At 39.0% G+C, this 17030-nt stretch overlaps 1 protein-coding gene across 1 annotated transcript in view; it reads left to right on the top strand.

The window, feature by feature from the left end:
* Positions 1-17030, top strand: part of GPR158 (G protein-coupled receptor 158) — a 438191-nt gene that overhangs the window by 348979 nt on the left and 72182 nt on the right. Inside the window, exon 6 of the mRNA XM_011963821.1 lies at positions 15921-16030. Within this exon, the coding sequence (XP_011819211.1) occupies positions 15921-16030 (110 nt within the window). The remainder of the gene's footprint in view (positions 1-15920; positions 16031-17030) is intronic.

The following is a 17030-nucleotide window of genomic DNA, read 5'->3' as shown; positions in this document are numbered from 1 at the left end:
CATTGAACAAACTGGTCAACATTTTATAGCACCAGGCATTCTAAAACATCCAGCCTCCATCAAAGATCACTAATTTTAATCTTTTTATTCTGTCCTTCCTTTGTAAAGGTAAGGCAAGCATAGCAATAATGAGTTCAGACTCCAGACCCCAGCTGAGTTTAAACCCAGCTCTGCCACTTACCAGCTATGTGACCTCTGCCACTTACCAGCTATGTGACCTGGGGCAAATTCTTTAACTTTGCCTCAGCTTCCCCATATATAAGATGAGAGTAATAATAATGCCTACATCACAGTATTGTTGTAAGAAATACATAAGTTATTTTATGTAGGGCACTTAAAAAGTAACTGGAACTGGAATATAGCATGCATTCATTAGATGTTGTTATTATCCCTCGCCAAAAAGATAATGAGATAGACTCTGAGTTGCTTCCTTCTCTCCTGGGCCAGGTTTCAGCTTTGTTTGACATCTTCATCTGGTTATGCTTTGGCACTTGCTTTTCCTCTCTATAATTGTGTTGATATCGGTCATCTGTTGTCATTCTTACTAAGATTCATTTTTGGCCTTGAGTGTTTTTACAGTCATTTAGGGTTTCCAAAAGTAGCAGACATAAACATGTTCAATCTGCCAGGTTTCACCTGACATCTTCATTCTTCCTTAGTTAAAATTTAAACATAGACATATGTACTTCTCAAGATCGGAATTAGGCCAGGCGTGGTATCTCATGCCTATAATCCCAGCACTTTGGGAGGCAGAGGCAGGCAGATGACTTGAGGTCAGGAGTTCAAGACCATCCTGGCTAACATGGTGAAACCCTGTCTCTACTAAAAATGAAAAAAAAAAAAATTAGTTGGATGTGGTGGCACGTATCTGTAACCTCAGTTATTCAGGAAGCTAAGGCAAGAGAATCGCTTGAACCCAAGAGGTAGAGGTTGCAGTGAGCCGACATTGTGCCACAGCCCTTCAGCCTGCATGACAGAGCAAGACTCCATCTCAGATAGATAGATAGACAGACAGATAGACAGACAGACGTCTGAATTACATCTCCCAACCCAACATGACCATACCATTTTTCTTGTTTAAAACATTACAATGAAACAGTCACTTCTCAGCAGTTCTTAGTCATGAACTATGTGTAGTCATTTCTCAGAAGTTCTTAGTCCAGAATCATGATCTTGATGATGGGTTAGGCTCTGTTGGAGAAGGCAGCCTTACTGGATTTCTTTTCTTGCTTTCAAAAATTTCTCCATTAAAATAGTTTTTCGGCCGGGCGCGGTGGCTCAAGCCTGTAATCCCAGCACTTTGGGAGGCCGAGACAGGTGGATCACGAGGTCAGGAGATCGAGACCATCCTGGTCTACACGGTGAAACTCCGTCTCTACTAAAAATACAAAAAACTAGCCGGGCGAGATGGCAGGCGCCTGTAGTCCCAGCTACCCGGGAGGCTGAGGCAGGAGAATGGCGTAAACCCGGGAGGCGGAGCTTGCAGTGAGCTGAGATCCGGCCATTGCACTCCAGCCTGGGCGACAGAGCGAGACTCCATCTCAAAAAAAAAAAATAGTTTTTCATATTATTCTTTCTCTCAGTGCATTCTCTGGGGATCTAATGGCTTTGTAGTCTATATTCCTCTTACATCATTTGCTTTGAACCCAGGTAGATAACATCATTTCTGATGATTTAAAAGTAGAGTCTCCTTTTGTGATACATAACTAATAGCTCCAATGTGCCCTGCCTCCTGGTAATCATGGCCTATGCAATTCTCACCCCTTGACTAATTAGTTTCTAATCAAACAAATTAACATTGAAAGAATGTGACTTCCACAATGAAGTTAAAAAAGTTACAACTTTCATCTTGCTAGAAGACTCTCTTTTGCTGGCTTTGATGAAGCATGTTGCCATATTGGAGTGGTCCACATGGCAAGGTATTGAAAGTGGCCTCCAACTAACAGCCAGCAAGGACAAAGGGCCTCAGTTCCTCTAGTCCTCAGGGAGGCAAATCCTGACAACAGCAGCATGGTCTTGGAAGTGTATCCTTCTCCAGTTGAGCCTTCATATGGAAACCCAGACCTGTGTAATGGCTTGATTAGACTTGTGAGTAACCCTAAGGATGGCAGTGCCTGGATTAATGAGCCACTGAAACTGTGAGATAAGAAATAAGTTTTGTTTTCAGTCATTAAGTTTGTGGTGATTTGTTATATACAAGTAGATAATGAATGTACCTTGATTCTCCTGGTTTTATCCATCATATTAATAGTTCTGACTGCTTCAACAAAGCTCAGTTTGCCTAGCCTGCTTCTTTCCTCTTCCCTCTATACCCCACTCTCAACTCCACACTATTCAGAAGCTTCTTTTCTGTCTTTATTTGAAGATACGTTTGGAATAAGACAAAATAGATTGTCGATTCAAATGTGACAAATATCAAAAGTAATTCTCATATGTTAGTAATAAAACTGGCATTTCTCCATTGTTTTGTACTGTTCTAAGTGCATCCACACTGTGTCCCCACTAAACTGTTGAGGAAAGTGAGACCCAGAGATACTAAGGAATTTGTCCCAGGTTATATGTCTCATTGGTGGTAAAGCCTAGCCTGGCATTTAGGGCAATTAACACCAAATTTCTTGTTTTACCCACTGCATTAAGCTGCAGTTCCTTTCCACCTGACTAGTAGGTAGCTCATGTATTTGTATTATTTTACAAATAAAATTTCTTTAATTTTTATTGAAGAATATTTAATTCTTTAATATTAAAGATTAATATTAATTCTTTATTAAAGAAAATTCATTTGTAAAATAATGCAAATATGTTTTACATTATTTGTCATATTAAATCTCTAGCCTCCTTTACATATAGTGGTTTGACTGAAACTAATTAAGTATTTCCAAGTGTGTGTATTTTATTTTGCTCTAAACCAGGCATATTATTTGGCCAGTAATGAAAACAAATCTTTCTGAGATGTGTGCTACAAATATTTTGTATTCTGAATGATGAAGTGTAAATTCTCCAGTTTCTAATGGCTTTCATTAACATCCATTTACCAACTCTTGTACTGTTTTTGTCCTTTATAAAAAAAAAAAAATCCTGAATCAGTAAATAATTGATCATATTCAGAGCTCATTTGTTTCTGAATTTGTCCATTTCTTGAGAAATATATTTTCACCTCTCTGCCAATTATTTTAGCTCATGAACTGCATCTTTCTTTCAGTCACATTTTAGGAGATGATTCAAAAGATTTAACTTTATCTTTCCATTATCTGCACAGATTAAACTGAAAGATTCAGTTATCCTGGGCTGGCGGGCTTCACTTTCTGGGTTTTGCCCAGTTCAGCCAACCCATACTACTATAACTGTGATCCGAGGACCAGCAGGATTAGCATCCCGAGGGGCTTGTCAGAACTGCATAATCTTGGGCCTCACCCCAAACCTACTGAAGTATGCTTTGCATTTTGACACGCTCTCCAGATGATAGTATGCACGTGAAGGTTTGAGAAACACTTCTAAGCCCCTTTTATGGTGAAGTCCTAAGTGGTCTGGCTCATACAGTGGCACCACTTCCGGTCTAAACTCCACCTGTGTCTCAAGTCACTTTATTGTCATCTGCCAGAGAATGATTGTAATCAGTCTGAAGTAGACAATGTATTCAAGATATTCTTGCTAGTTGTGTAATGCACAGACTGCACACTCATGCAGAGGCCATGCCTTACTGTATATTCTTTCCAACCAAAACAAAGTAATTCCCAGGAATTATTCTATTGCGCTATCCATATTTCCATTATTTCTGAGGACTCTAAATTTATTTAGCTCTTTCAGCTTTAATATAGTAATATGATACTAAATAAGATTATCTTATTTCTAAAGCATAAGACCATATACTTCTTTGACTGTATCATGACATGAATATGTTATTTACCATTTACTAAGCACCTGTAACAGATATTGGAGTAGTTTCTTATTTTAAATTTTTTCTGATTATAGAAAATGTGTAAGATACTGGGACTTGGAAGCATATCTAATACTAAAACCGGAGAATCTCTTGTCAACACTGTTTACTTTGTGTGTTGTGTATATACACACATATAAAATGGTATATATATTTATATTATTCAAAATTAATCTTTTCTCAATACACATTTACTGTAAGGATTTGAACTGGAGCTTAACTACTTGGTGTGGAATGGATTTGTGTCTCCACCCAAATCTCACGTGAAATTGTTATCCCCAGTGTCGGAGAAGGGAGGTGACTGGATCATGGGGGTGGATTTCCCCCTTGCCATTCTCGTGATAGTGAGTTCTCATAAGATCTGGTTGTTTAAAAGTGTGTAGCACCTGCTCTTTCACTCCCTTCCTCCTCCACCATGTAAGACGTGCCGGCTTCCCCTTCACCTTCTGCCGTGATTGTAAGTTTCCTGAGGCCTCCCCAGCCATGCTTCCTGTAGAGCCTGTGGAACTGTGAGCCAATTAAACCTCTTTTCTTTTTAATTACCCAATTTCAGGTTTTTTTTTTTATAGTGGTGCAAGAACAGACCAATACACTGTCCATTTTAGAAAAGATCAATCTTTTCAAAACAATACAAAATGAAAAAAATTTTACCATAATACTTTGATCACAGTACTCAACATTCCACTCACTAGTGTGTGTTTTTCTCTCAGAGGCACATGCAGTTTGCTCATAAGGATATCAGGAGAGAAAACAGGAAGCCAAACCAAGCCAAAGCTTCAGATTTGTTGTTGTTGTTGTTTTGCTTTTTTGGCAATTATAGAGAACAGATATTTTAGATGAATATCTTAAGAGGAACAGACATTCCAGGATATTTTCCCCATTAGCTTTTATGCATAGCTCCTTTATGCCTTGTTCTATAGAATAAGTTAAGGATGTTAAATTCAGGGTAATAAGCAGGGGACAAGTGTGCTTTCATTTCTCTGTGTATGTTTTTATGTATGTACATATACTCGTATATACACACAAATGTTTTGTTGTTGTTGTTGTTGAAGAGATGGGTTTTCACTGTATTGCCCAGGCTGGAGTGCAGTGGTTATTCATAGGTGTGATTATCACACATTATAGCCTTGAACTCCTGGCCTTAAGTGGTCCTTCTGCCTCATGTGATCCTCCTGCCTAGCTTCCCAAGCAGCTGGGACTGCAAGTATGTGCCACGGTACCTGGCTACACATAAATGTTGAACATAACTGCTATCATACTTTATATTTTATATACATTTTAAGTGCTGCTGATTTTTTCACTAAACATTTATCCTGAGAGCCTTCCCATATTTATTATTTTTGAGGACATGATTGTTAAGGATGGTATAAACATCTATATTAAGTCATGCATCATAATTTATTCTTGGCCAAAATAGTATTTATTTTGAACCCATAAACTGAGAAGTTGTGAAAGTTTAGAGCAAAAATAGTCATATGTTTCTGTGTTTATTACGTATATTAGAATGGGCTGTTTCCATGAAGTGCCTCCTTGTGGAGAGATGGATAAACCGAGACCAGGGAAGACACCTGGACTTTCCATCGCGTGCCCTCCCAGCACACTGGTTTTCTGCATTTTGCAGTGCTTTTCCTTGAGCAACTGTCACATTTATGAATGCAGTGCTGCATGCTGGGCGTTCTAACCTAGGAATGGATGGAGATGAGAGGTGCTGCTAGGGCAAGAGCAGTATTGGACTAGGAGGCTCCAGGACTGGCTTATGTGTAATGGAAAGAGTTGCTGCCTAGTTGGAGCATGACCAAGGATTTTTAAATTTGATCTTCTCTTTAGTAAAAAGCTATGAATCTCAGAGTTAGAAGACCCCAGTGAGGAGGAGTATGAATGAAAATCTTTCCTTGTTATGTGGGGGGGGTTTAGATCTTATTCTGGTTCAGAGAATGAGGCCTGTGGTGTTTTATTTCAAAGGTACTTCCTTGTTGGATAAGATCTACCAAGCAGTGAGTAGAATCACCACTAAGACTTTGGCAACTTATCCTCTTTGCCCTTAGTTTTCAGAGCTGTAGCCCCTTTTAATTTTTTTTTTTTTGACATTTTTGGGTGTCTTCTATGGGAATTTTGGAGAGGATGTTTTGGGGCACAACATATCATCTGCTGTCACATTAATCCCCACATCTTGTATATTTTATAATTTTTAAAATGTTACTTCTATATTACTATGGAAGCTATTCGCTTTTTGTTTTGAGGTAATAGGAGCCAAATACTAAGTTCTAGGCCATGGTTGTATAAAGACACATAATCACAGTTATAGCCATTCTCATGTATGTGGTGATTGTGTAAATGTAAAACTGCATTAGGTAATTTTGTTATTTTGAATCCAGAATTACTATGGAATCAAAAATGAACCTGTAAGATTTGAAGGACATGCATTTTTATCCTAAATAAGTCCCATGTTTGGAAGCATATCTCTTGCCAAATACAGAAAAATGTAAGAATTTTAGAACACACCACAGGACATTGAATAAAGGTCCATAAAAGATGATCCTGAATAAAAGTGCTTCAATGCATATGGTTCTGGCTGATGACTCATTTCCAGCCTCCTACTTCAAACAGAGCAAACCTGAAGAGGTTACACACAAGGTTTAGTACTAGGTATTTCCAAGGATGACCTTTGTGGTATGTCCTCCATCAAGGAAAGTTATCAGCTTAATTCTTGACATGTTGTTAGGATTGTTGGCAGCGTAGCACACCTGGGTATGAGGATGAGCAGCTCTGGAAAATATTTGACTAGTAAGCCTTTTCCTTGTAGGAAGCAGTGGGAAATTATAAATAGAGAGTCTGTAAAGCCTCAGATGTTCTTCAAATCCTTATCAAAGGACAACTTCATCAACAAAAATCTTGCCACTTGAGTCTGTTACCATGCCTCTAGTACACAGTAATCTTTTCTTTTTCTTCGATTTCTTTTTGTAAGTAAAACTGTTCTCACACTCTCTTACTGACAGAAACCCCAAAGCACATAACACCTCACTTACCTGTAAAAGTGGTTGAATTGACAACCAGTTTCACTGAACTGAAGCAAATAACACTTGGAGAGTCAATTAGGAAAGGGGAACTGCTGTGTTGAACACTATTGCTGAGATTCTAAAGAGATTAGGCCTAAACCAAGAGCTTCACACCTTTGACTCTCAGAGCTTTGGAACAGCATTGGACCATGCTGACTTCTCATCATTGTACCTTGTCAGCATCCCTCTTTTAAAAGCACTGGGCATTGTGTCTACTGAGCAGAAATGGTGGAGATTAATTTTCTGTCTCTAGAAATGTGTCTATACTTGCAAATAAGTTATTCTGTTAAAAAAAGTTCTTCTGTAGACCAGGCATGGTGGCTCACGCCTGTAATCCCAACACTTTGGGAGGTAGAAGTGGGTGGATCACCTGAGGTCAGGAGTTCAAGATCAGCGTGGCCAACATGGTGAAACCACATCTCTACTAAAAATACAAAAAATTAGCTGGGCGTGGTGGCGGGCGCCTATAATCCCGGCTACTTGGGAGGCTGAGGCAGGAGAATCACTTGAACCCTGGAGGTGGAGGTTACAGTGAGCCGAGATCGCATCACTGCACTCCAGCCTGGGCAACAAGAATGAAACTCCATCTCAAAAAAAAAGAAAAAGTTCTACTTCTGTGTTGAGCATATTTGAGAAGTCTAATAGTCTCTTTTATAGTTCTCTATTTCTCCCCTCTTAGCTGTGTTCAATAGCCAAAGAGTCCAGGCAGTAAAGCAGACTTCAAAACATGCTAACAAAATCACATTCAATGAAATGGGAGAATAATTTCTTTGTTATTGAAATTGAAATCTCTGAAATGGGAGAATAATTTCAAAATTTCTTTGTACTTGAGAGGAAAGCCTGAAGGGCTGTTTCTACCACAGCAATACTTTTTATTTTTATTTTTTAATTTTATTTATTTATTTATTTATTTATTTATTTATTTATTTATTTATTGTTATTTTTTGAGATGGAGTCTCAGCCTGTCACCCAGGCTGGATTGCAGTGGTGCAGAGGCTCACTGCAACCTCTGCCTCCCAGGTTCAAGAAATTCTCATGCCTCAGTCCCCCCGAGTAGCTGGGATTACAAGTGCTCACCACCCTGCCCAACTAATTTTTGTATTTTTAGTAGAGATAGGGTTTCATCACATTGGCCAGGCTAGTCTCAAACTCCTGGCCTCAAGTGATCCACCCACTTCAGCCTCCCAAAGTGCTGGGATTACAGGCATGAGCCCCTGCGCCCAGCCAGCAATACTTTCTATTATTTTTTTTGGAGACAGAGTCTGACTCTGTTGCCCAGGCTGGAGTGCAGTGGTGCTATCTCAACTCACTGCAAGCCCCGCCTCCCGGGTTCACGCCATTCTCCTGCCTCAGCCTCCCGAGTAGCTGGGACTACAGGCACCCACCACCACAGCTGGCTAAATTTTTTTGTATTTTTATTAGAGACGGGGTTTCATTGTGTTAGCCACGGTGGTCTTGACCTCGTGATCCACCCGCCTTGGCCTCCCAAAGTGCTGAGATTACAGGCGTGAGCGAGCCATCACACCCAGCCCTAGCAAGCAATACTTTTTAAAAACTCAATGCCTTGAGTATCCTACCACTAAAATCATTTGATTGAATTTTTTAATGTAAATTTAAGGGGTACAACTGCAATTTGGTTAAATGGCTATATTGTGTAATGATGACTGGGCTTTTAGTGTATCCATCACTTAACGTTTTTTATACGCACTGAGCAGTTTCACATCAGCCACCCCCTTTCACTTCTCCACTTTTCCAAGTCCCCTTTGTCTATCATTCCATGCTCTATGTCCCTGGGTACAGATTATTTAGCTTCTACTTATTAGCGAGAACATGCAGTAATTTTCTTTCTGCTTCTGAGTTGTTTCACTTAAGATAATGGCCACAGCTCCATCCATGTTGCTATTAAAGATACGGTTTTATTTTTTATGGCTCAGTAGTATTCCATTGTAGATGAATTTTGAGAGCATTCGAAAAAACTTCCCATGGTTATGAACCAAGTCTTTCAAACACACACCGATGTACATTGACCTTAGGTCATCACACTGAAACCTTGCTCTCAAAGACTGTGGGAGAAGCAAACCTCTAGGCAAATTGTAGTGAGTTCCCAAGAGGCATTCTTAAAGGTAAAAGGAAGTTGGTGGTTTGGGTGTGACATCTGCTGCTGCTGATCCTGGATGTCTTCCCCACTCAACCCATGCTCTTTAACCTAGGACGTCTCGCTTTACAACACCTATAATTTATATGCTGTGATCATTCATCCAGCAATTATGCATGCTCATGCTCTTCAGTCCCTAGGTTACTTAATAGAGCGGTACGCTTTACTCCTGCAGCCCACAAATTAAATGCGGCATCTTTATAACTATCATTGACCCCTAGTATCGGAAAGAGAATCAGCATAGTGTGTTATTATTTTTTTGTGTGTGATACATACTTTGGAATTATGCCTTAGGCAGTTCTTCCAGTAAAGGAACTTTTTATGGGTTCTTGTTATTTTGATAACCATGGGCAAATTAATTAATCCCATTACAATTCAGTCTGTTCTTCTTTAAAACAGAGATAATGAAGTATATTTTGGACCCTAAATATGGGTAATATGTCTAGCATAGTAATCAGTGAGTATGTGTTGGGAGGCATGGGTAGCTATTATTGTTGTTGGTACATAAAAATGATAGCTATCAGCGTAATATCAGTATTATCATAATTCATAAATTCTTCAGCTTAGTGGCTTGATTTTCTCAATTTCTTCACTGTTATAGTCTGTTAGGAAATTTGTCATTGAGATTTCAAAAGGAATGTTTTATAATTTGTTAAAATATATGTTTATTGTTTATGTGTAATTTTTGTTATACTTTAAGTTCTGGATACATGTGCAGAACGTGTGGGTTTGTTACATAGGTATACACGTGCCACGGTGGTTTGCTGCACCCGTCAACTCATCATCAACATTAGGTATTTCTCCTAATGCTATCCCTACCCTAGCCCCCCACCCCCGACAGGCCCTGCTGTGTGATATTCCCCTCCCTGTTTCCATGTGTTCTCATTGTTCAACTCTCAGAGTGAGAACATGCGGTGTTTGGTTTTCTGTTCCTGTGTTAGTTTGCCGAAAATGATGGTTTCCAACTTCATCCATCTCCCTGCAAAGGACATGAACTCATCCCTTTTTTATGGCTGCATAGTATTCCATGATGTATATGTGCCACATTTTCTTTATCCCTTCTATCATTGATGGGCATTTGGGTTGGTTCCAAGTCTCTGCTGACGTGAACAGTGCTGCAGTAAACATGTGTGCATATGTCTTTATAGTAGAATGATTTATAATCCTTTTGAGTATATACCCAGTAATGGGATTGCTGGATCAAATGTTATTTCTGGTTCTAGATCCTTGAGGAATCGCCACACTGTCTTCCACAATGGTTGAACTGATTTACACTCCCAACAGTGTAAAGGCATCCCTCTTTCTCCATATCCTCTCCAGGATCTGTTGTTTTCTGACTTTTTAGTGATCACCATTCTGACTGGCATGAGATGGTATCTCATTGTGGTTTTGATTTGCATTTCTCTAATGACCAGTGATGATGAGCTTTGTTTCATAGGTTTCTTGGCCACATAAATGTCTTCTTTGGAGAAGTGTCTGTTCATATCCTTTGCTCACTTTTTGATTTGGTTGTTTATAGACAATGTTTTTAATGGTAAAAGGTTAAATTTGGGGGATTTGAAAATATTAAACTTTCTAATCTCATTTTTGGTTTTGGCTTTTGGCTTGTTACAGATTATATTAACTGTTACAAACCTAGACCCAAATTTGATGTCCCATAGGCATTTTTTACTCAGTATTTCCAAAAATGAAGATATTATTCTCCATCCTTGCTCACTTCTTCTTTTCTTCCCGTCCTTCCTTCCTTTTTTAATCTCATTCCTTCCACATCATGTACTGATTATCTCTTATTGCCAGGTACTACCTTAGGGAATGTACGTGCAATCAAGAATTAGTTATAATCGTTGCCCTCGTACAACTTGTAAACTAGGAAGATACATTAAACAAATAAATTACAGAAAGAATTATTTCCAAGTAGAGCTGATGAATACAACAAAGGAAAGCTCAGCATTCAATGAGAGTAAGTAACATGCAAATAAGATGGAAACCTGACTCAGTCTGAGGGATGCTGGAGAGAGTCATGGATGCCCGCCCTGAGCTGAGACCTGCAGGATGAGGCAGGGAATGACTGCTTTCTCATGTTAGCATCTCTCTTTTAAAAGCACTAGGCATTGTGTCTACTGAGCAGATACCCTGGAGATTTATGAGTCTCTAGTGGTGTGTCTATACTTGCAAAAAAATTATTCTATTGTAAAGCGTTCTTTTATTTTGTGCATATTTGAGAAGCCTAATAGTCTTCTCCTTTGTGGTTCTGTTGTTCATCCCCATTAGCTGTGTTCAGTATCCAAAGAATCAAGGCAATCAATCAGACTTTGAAATGTCTTCTGCAGACTTATGCATCCTTTTCTTTTTGCTGTTTCATTTCAAGTACAAGCATCCTCCAGGTCACTCAAGCTTAAAATCTTACATTACGTTTGACACTTTATTCCCTTTTGCCGCAACAGGTAACAGGTTGCCCACTTTTCTTGATTCGGCATCTTCTTTCCTGTATCCCCATGAATGAATGAATTCTCCCTCTCACCATATTAGTTACATCCTTTTTGCCTTTGCCTCAAAGCTTTATTTTTCCTTTCATCCAAGAAATATTTACTGAGCACTTCCTGTGTGCCAGGATGCTGCTAGTGCCAATGTCACAGAAGTGAATGAGAAAACCCATGGTTGTCACAGAGCCTGCAACCTACCTGAAGGAAGACACTATTAACAAATAGGGACAGTGTGCTAAGCCACAGGGCAGGCATGTTCTTCCTAGAGGAAGGGATATTTGGGCTGAGGCTTGAAGGGGTGAACAGGAGAAAGCCAGGTACAAGTAAGATGGGGGTTGTGTAAAGAACATCCAGCCAGAAGAGACAGCAAATGCAAGGACCGCAGGGATCAGGTGAGTGGAAGTAACGATGTAGTAGAGATCAGCTAGCTCCAAGTGTGAAGGCTCTTGCTAACCATCTTAAATAATTTTGACTTTTTCCTCAGAGTATTGGGAGCCACTGAAAGGTTTAAGCAGGGCAGTGAGGTGATGAGAAACATCCCATCAGTTGCCATTTGGGAATTGAAATGACAGACACTGGAAAAAGAAATAGGAAAATGCTCGGTGGGGAAGATAAACTTGGTTTTTCTTTTCTTCTTCCAACTGGTCCTCTCACCTTCAGTCTCTCCCCTTTCTATAGCCCAACCTGTGCTGTTCCGTGCTGTAGCCAGATTGGCTCCCTGGTGCACACACTGCTGACCTCAACTCAGAGCTTTAATGCCATGTATACTGCTCCTGGAATAAAATCTGAATTTTCCACCCTGTTATTCAAAGCTTACAAAAATCTGGCTCCATCTCTGTTTTAAAGCTTTCTTTACATGATTCCTCTTGTCTTCCTGGTTGTAACTATACACTCCACACACTCCGGAACTTTCCCACAATATCCTTTTGTCCTGGGCTCTCTCCCCCTCTTTCTTCTCTGCCTGAATGAACACTGAAACCTGTTCCTCCTTCCGTTCTTGCTCACTTGTCAGCCCTTCCAGGATAATTTCACTTGTTTCCACTGCCAGTAATTTCCCTTTTCTCTGAAATCCTCATTATAATGCAATTCACAGGGTGATGGCATTGTCACCTCCCCCACACAGTAGAGCCAGTTAGGAGGCAGGGTGACATCATTGTTCTTACGGTTCTTATGAGCACGAACTCTGGAACCAAACTGCCTGGATTCAGATCCTGGCTCTGACAGTTCCTAGTTGTGTAACCCTGAGCACATCACTTAAATTATCTTTGCCCTGTTTCCCTCCAGTAAAATCAAAGTCTCGTCTTTCTAAGGTATTGTGAGGATTAAATGAGTAAATGTATGCAAAAACGCTTAATTTAGTGTCTAGCATATAGTGTTGCCTAAATATTTAGAAATCATATTTATCACTTACATGTAATATTCACTCTATGAAATTATAATTTTTTTGAAGGACCTAATCCACATCTGACACTTTTTATGACTTCCAAATCCCTTACTGCCTCACGCAGAGTAAATAAATATTGAATATGTGAATTAGGATACCAATGATTAGAAAGCCCTAATCAGTTTTCAGATTGTTTATTTTGAAGGTAACATTTTCCCTTTAAAATTGGCTAAAATAAATCATTGAGCAAATATTTAATATGCATAAACTTTTGGTTTGTAAAGAACACAGAATGCACTGAGGAACAGACCCTTCTTCAATTTTACAATAATTCAGAGAGGCAACCATACAAATAACTATAATATAAGATGCAGTAGAAGAAGCACGAAGTCTAAAAGTCATGGTAGGAGTTCAAAAGATGGGGTGGCTGGGGTGATCAGAAAAGAATTTGTTGAGATGATGAGATATAGTTGTGCTGCAATGAGAATAACTTTCAGAACAAAGCATAAATAAATCATCTCTCCTAATAATATTAGCCAATACTTATTGAATACTCATTGTACTGGGCACTGTGACTGCTTACCATACACTATCACACTTAAGCTTCAATATATTTCCAAGATGAAGTATTTTTGTTGCTGTGCCCATTTTGCAAATGGGACAACTGAAGTATAGCAACGCAATGTTAAATAAATTGTGGAAGCCCACAACTAAGAAAGAGTAGAGCCAGAACTGGAACCCGGGAAGCCTGGATTCAAAGCTTGTTCTCTCTCACACCATCAGCATTGCCTGTGGCACATGCACACTAACAGTTACAGTCCACTATTTGCTGAACTATTTTTAATAACACATGTTAGTTTACTAGAATTTCATTGTTTATTATTTTTAAACTTATACCTCCACCATGGATGCTAAAAAATATTGTTATTTCATGTATTTCTGGCCAACCCAATCTTTCACTTATACTAACAAGTCCTAAACTTCTTTATCTGTGAAATGAAAAGTTTGAAGGTATATCAGTAGTTCCCAGACAGCTCAAAAGTAAGTATTTTTAAGTAAAAATTTTGTAGACTTCTATATTACAGTTGTTCACCTTTGCTCATTCATTACCTAGAGAAACCTTGGTGGATAATGAAAAGCTTTATTGATAGGATTTCACAGCTCCCAAGAATCCACTGTTCCAGAAGAATTTCTATGGCCATTTCTAGTGGAAATATTTGAGATTTTACATATTCCAGACTTCAGACCCCTGTGTGTGTAGTCTCTGATCTATCATTCTCTCTACCATGAGAAGGAGCAGATATGCTCCCCACATGCTTTAATCTTCTGTCAAGGATTCTCCAACTTGTCTTTCTCCCCTAAGTTTTTCCTCCACCTTTTAGCTTCAAGTCCTTAGTAAACAGTAAAGCTTGCTTTGCAGAACTTGTTATTCCTATTGAACTACTATGCAAAGGAAATATGTCTAAAATACATGAGCTCAAACTTGGAATGCAAATTTATAGAATTTTAACTTGTTCTGTGAAAATAGTAAAAGAACAGGTTTTTATTTCTTTTCTTTTTTTTTTTTTTTTTCTGAATCTAGATCTTTTTCTGGTAGATTAAATCCTGAAGGAAAATATTTGTATCTTCACACAGACCTAGTAAATTGGAAAACTAAGGACAAATTCTGTGCATGTGAAATAATAAAGTTGAATAGTTTTGCCTGACTTCAGGAGCACGCAAAACCACATTATCTCCTGTTTACACCTATTTTTATACCTTTCTTTAATTTCTCCTTAACACTTTTGTCCGCATTTTCTCCATTCCTTGAGAACTTTATATCTTTGTGTAGTAGAAATACTTGAGAAATGCCAGGAGAGTTTAGGTAATTCATTCTTGGCATTGCTAGAGAGAGGGGCTATATTTGTAAAATATCAGCAAGAAAATGTCAGTACCTTCCCCGTGGCCCCCAGTAATATGCACATCTCTGGCAGGAAAAAACAAAAGTCATACTCAGGGTTTTGGCAGTGGGCATATTTTCTGTTATGACCTTGCTTTCAACAGAAACAGTTCAGCAGCTGCTTCAGCGAAGATTGAGTCTGTGCTCTTCAATAGTATTAATCCTTTAACACTACAAGGTTTCTTAGGCAGGGTCAAACCAATTCTTATTCTACAAGGACTCACTCAAAATTGCCCAGTAGCATATGAAAAGTAGTAGAGTGTCTTGCACGTATCTGTTCACTCTCTGCTGGAATTGGCCGCTCATTTCTTTGTGGTCCCACTGAAATTGCAGAAATATTTATCACAGTACTTATGTTACTTGAATGCATGTCTCTTTTCGCCCTCTTCCTGGCCTTTGTATCTTGTATCGGCAGCACCCAGCACAGTGCCTGGCTCATGGTAAATGCTTAATTAGTATTTGTTGAACGAAAACTCTGGAGTGAGAAAGTATGGAATTAGTGAGGTAATTGAGCCAAGTAGTAAATATGGAGTGGTAGATTGTTTGCAAGATGCAGTACAACACAGCAGTCTCAGGGCTGTTTCAGACGGGGGAAAGGGATTGCCAGAAGCGTGGAGGTGGGAACAAGGGGCTCTAGGGGAGAATGGCAACGAGACTATCCTTGCTTGCTCATTTTGGACAATAAAGAGAGGTAAGTTTGGACATACACCAAAGACTTAGAGACAGTTGATGGAAACTTCTAGAAGTTAGATTTTAAGAATTTAGATTTTATTTAATGAGCAGTAGGGAGACTCTGTATTTCTTTGGTCTGGACAATAAATGGTCAAAATAGTATTTTAAATAATTATTCTGATGGGCATATGCTTATATCAAAATTCATATGTATGAAACATCAGGTTATGAGATATTGACTTGGGTCTGTGGGTCATCAGTTGATCCTGAAGGTCTCTTTCTGTTTTCATCCCACAGGTTGTTATTTTGTACTTTGAGCCAAGCACATTTCGCTGTATTCTGCTAAGATGGGTCCGTCTTCTCGGTTTTGCTACTGTTTACGGAACTGTCACTCTCAAACTTCACAGGTATATATATTTTATTCATCGTCATTCTCATGGAAGGATCAGTGATCAGCTTAGCACATAATTGTTAGCTGTGCTGACCACTTATATGGCTCAATTTCAAGATACTGTATATTTTTCACTTTCAAGGTGACATCTTTGGATTCTTCAGGGAAATATTTAATACAACTGAATTACTTGAACAAGATGCTTCAATAAAATGTGTCATTGGTTATGGAAAGGGTTAGTTCCTAATAAGTTTAAAATATGAAACAGTATAGTTCAGAACAGGAAGGAATACAAAGGTAATACAGCTGAAATAATGATACACATCCGGAGTGACCCTACAGTCCCCTACAGAAACACACTTATTTGACAAAAACTACTGTCCTCCATTCCCAGGTTCCATGCCCCAAGGTAATCCTGCTGATATTCAATGGGTGAAGTTCAGAAAATAGTGCTTTGGCTTTTCTCCTTAACCAGTGTGCTTCAGTGATTATCAGCCTTGGAAAATAGAGAATGCCATAAGTTCCCTAATACTTAGTTCTAAAACCACCTAAATATTGGGTGAGGGAAAAAGCAATAAAATAAACTGCCTGTCTACAAAGGCTGGGAATGGCTGGAAATTATTCCAGGGCTTTCCCTTGCCTCCTTTCTCCAAGTTTAAAGAAAGTCTCAATGAAGTGGTGCCAAAGAGCATAGGAGATAAACAATAAACTTTCCCTGCAGGATAAAACTGTATCCCTGTAAAGAAAACCCATTGTACTGATCAGCTTTAAAGCTGTTTTGATAACCATAGTAAGCCATTCATGTGTTCATGCTAGTCTGGCCATACATGTTTCTAAATAAAAATCTCCTAATATGGGTCATACAGTGGTTTAATTACACTGTCTACCACATAAGAAATTGTATTTTCGAAACTGTTGGGGGCGGAGCAAGATGGCCAAATAGGAACAGCTCCAGTCTCCAACTCCCAGCGCGAAGGACACAGAAGACCGGTGATTTCTGCATTTTGAACTGAGGT

The sequence above is a fragment of the Colobus angolensis genome, unplaced genomic scaffold, assembly GCF_000951035.1.
Source record: "Colobus angolensis palliatus isolate OR3802 unplaced genomic scaffold, Cang.pa_1.0 Scaffold63, whole genome shotgun sequence".
Classification (NCBI taxonomy): Eukaryota; Metazoa; Chordata; class Mammalia; order Primates; family Cercopithecidae; genus Colobus; species Colobus angolensis.
The sequence above is the reverse complement of the archived record's forward strand: the minus strand, read 5'-3'. Positions and strand labels throughout refer to the sequence as shown.